Here is a 2,567-nt window from a genome sequence, read left to right on the forward strand (position 1 = left end):
AGAGCGGATAGCAGTAAGGAACAACAAACCTCTGGCGGTAAATAGATTCTTGAGCTTTCCCATGAGCTTCTTTCATATGCATGTTATGCAGTTGCCCTTTCGCACTTAGTTCCTTTGCAAGGGCCTTATTGCCAATAAGGTAGGCTTGCCGCGCCTGTTTTTAAAATTGTGAAAAATTAAACAAAAGTTACAGAAATTAGGACAGGGTCCTGCAAAATCCTCATTTTACATCTCTTCCCAATCTAGTTGGTAGTGCTTCATTGTGGAAATTCAAGTTACAAAAATGATAGCTTCCATTGCACCGGCACATGCAAGAGTCTAAGGTTGAAAGATATAAGGGCATATTTAGTTTGAGAAAACGTCATGTGTCCTATTTTCATTTCATATTTTCACTTTTAACTACAAAACTACTGCCTTGTTTTCATTGTTTCCTATTATCAAACATTTGCATGGTAAACAATGTAAACAAAGTGACAGCGTTGTAGTTAAAAATGAAAATAGGAAATGCTTTTTTAAAGCAAAGAGGCCCTGAACTGAAGAAAAGACCGTTTTGGTATGCACATGCCAATCACATAGAAAATGTTTTTGGACATCATTATCTTGTTTAGAGTCATCTTGGTATCAACTCGGCAGCTCTTTTAACTAAGTGATTGGACTTAAGTGGCTAATGAGCTTCAATTAAGAACGAATTCGTCGGGAGCACCCGAGTCTGGATCCTAGCTGGAACAATTCTTGATCCGGCTTTACATACCTCCCGACCGAATTTTAGATTACCAAGAACTGGAGGGTTAGGCCAAAAAAAACTCAAACATCTCTTTTGCTAAATCTACCCAACCTGCCCAAACACAACTCGTTGTCCAAATTTATATAGTAGAAAAAATATATAGAATATGTAAATTATGAACCAAGAGAAAAAAACATATCAGTCTAAAAGATTAGGGAAAGCAGGTTATACAAGCCAACCCTGAAGTGTGTAGCCAAATCATCACACTATATTCTCATTAAAATACCGGTTAACTTCTCTGCAGCATGAATCAAAGACCCACCTGCTCAAAATATGCATTACGTAAGCGTGCATGATCACGAGCCTCCTCCCGTAGTTCAGAATACATATTTGCTGCCATTCAAATTAGTTAAAGGAAATCCAGATATAAAAGGAACTCATCTAAAAATGGAAAAATATAACCATAAATATTTACCAACGGAATCACCAGTTTCGAGCCAAACAGGAGCTGCTCGAGCAGAACCACGGTTCTGTAATCTATCACCAAGGTTAGCTCTCCCCTGTCCACCATTGTAGGCACTAGCGAGAACATTTAAACTCCTACTTGATCCAGTGGAAGCATCACCGGAACCATTTCTATCATACTTCCATATTCCAGAATCCTGAGAAGCCAATTTCCTGACCGCTGTAGCAAAGTCGGTAGCGCCTCTAGATGGAATAGAAGAGCTAGTTTTGAACATGAGCAAATCTTTGGCGGACGATAAGTAAGGACTTCCACTTTGTTGAACATTATCCGCAGCATATTTTGCACCAGTAGTCTGGCCATTTGTTGGAGCAAGTGCTGGAAAGTCCATTGCAGTCAGATTGGGAGATGACAGAGTCTTTGGACTCGGGTTGTGGCCGAAATTACCATCAACTTGTATCTACAAATTTGGAGAGGGAAAAGTAGATAAAATCAATATAAATGTCCTGAATTACAAAGGATGCCACAGAAATGAAAATATTCATGAAAGCGACAATGGTATCCACAGAATGAAAAATAAAAACCTTGAAACATGGTTGTATTACAATGTCATATACCAAGAAAATATTATAAATCCAAAAAACACAACAACAAAATTTAATGGTCCTGAACTCCTGATAAGTTCCTATCAGGTCCCTTGATAGCGCGAAGCGAAGGGTATCAGGATTTAGAAAACAGTGATTAGAATCAGGAAGCTCGATTGCATTAGAGTCGCCTCACAACTTTATGGGATGCCGGCACTTCCCTGCCAAAACAAGGCACAAGTATTGCTCTACACATTTAGCTTCCATCTATTCAAATTTAATATTCTATCAAAACATATCGCAAGATACACATTTCCACATGAGGTATAACTATAACTGATATCAAGCAATCACATGAAAAGAGGCTTTAATAAATACCACAATTTAACCACAAAATAGTTGGTACATGAAGATCAACCCACCTCTAACTGAGTGAGCATCTCAACGGTAAGATGTAGATCGCATCCGTTGGCAAAGTAAACTTCAGCAAGGCTTTCTGATGCGAAACCAGGGAATAGAGAAGCTAAAAATTCCAAAGGGTTAAAATCAGTTTCGTCCACGATAGCATTCTCAGTCAAAACATCGTTTAAGAATCCATGTGAAGCATTGTCATCATAAGCTAGTGCCTCTTGACCACTGTTAACATGAAGGTTGGTATTCCCAATCGGTCCATCCCAAGGCTTTGCCAATGAGCTCAAAAAGCTTGCTGAAGATGGTTCCTCCCTGTAGGTTGAATTGGAAAACCTTAACTTATCAGCAAAGGAGTTTCCATTAAGGTGCTGTTGAGATAATTCCT

The 2,567-nt window shown here is 38.8% G+C and overlaps 1 protein-coding gene across 1 annotated transcript in view; it reads right to left on the reverse strand.

The window, feature by feature from the left end:
- Positions 1–2,567, reverse strand: part of LOC101515114 (polyadenylate-binding protein-interacting protein 7) — a 6,413-nt gene that overhangs the window by 1,903 nt on the left and 1,943 nt on the right. Inside the window, exons 3-6 of the mRNA XM_073368009.1 lie at positions 2,194–2,567; positions 1,200–1,647; positions 1,047–1,117; positions 30–154 (exon numbers count right to left, since the gene is read on the reverse strand). The exon at positions 2,194–2,567 is cut by the window's right edge and continues 1 nt beyond it. Of these exons, the coding sequence (XP_073224110.1) occupies positions 30–154; positions 1,047–1,117; positions 1,200–1,647; positions 2,194–2,567 (1,018 nt within the window). The remainder of the gene's footprint in view (positions 1–29; positions 155–1,046; positions 1,118–1,199; positions 1,648–2,193) is intronic.

Source organism: Cicer arietinum, chromosome 4 (assembly GCF_000331145.2).
Source record: "Cicer arietinum cultivar CDC Frontier isolate Library 1 chromosome 4, Cicar.CDCFrontier_v2.0, whole genome shotgun sequence".
Taxonomy (NCBI): Eukaryota; Viridiplantae; Streptophyta; class Magnoliopsida; order Fabales; family Fabaceae; genus Cicer; species Cicer arietinum.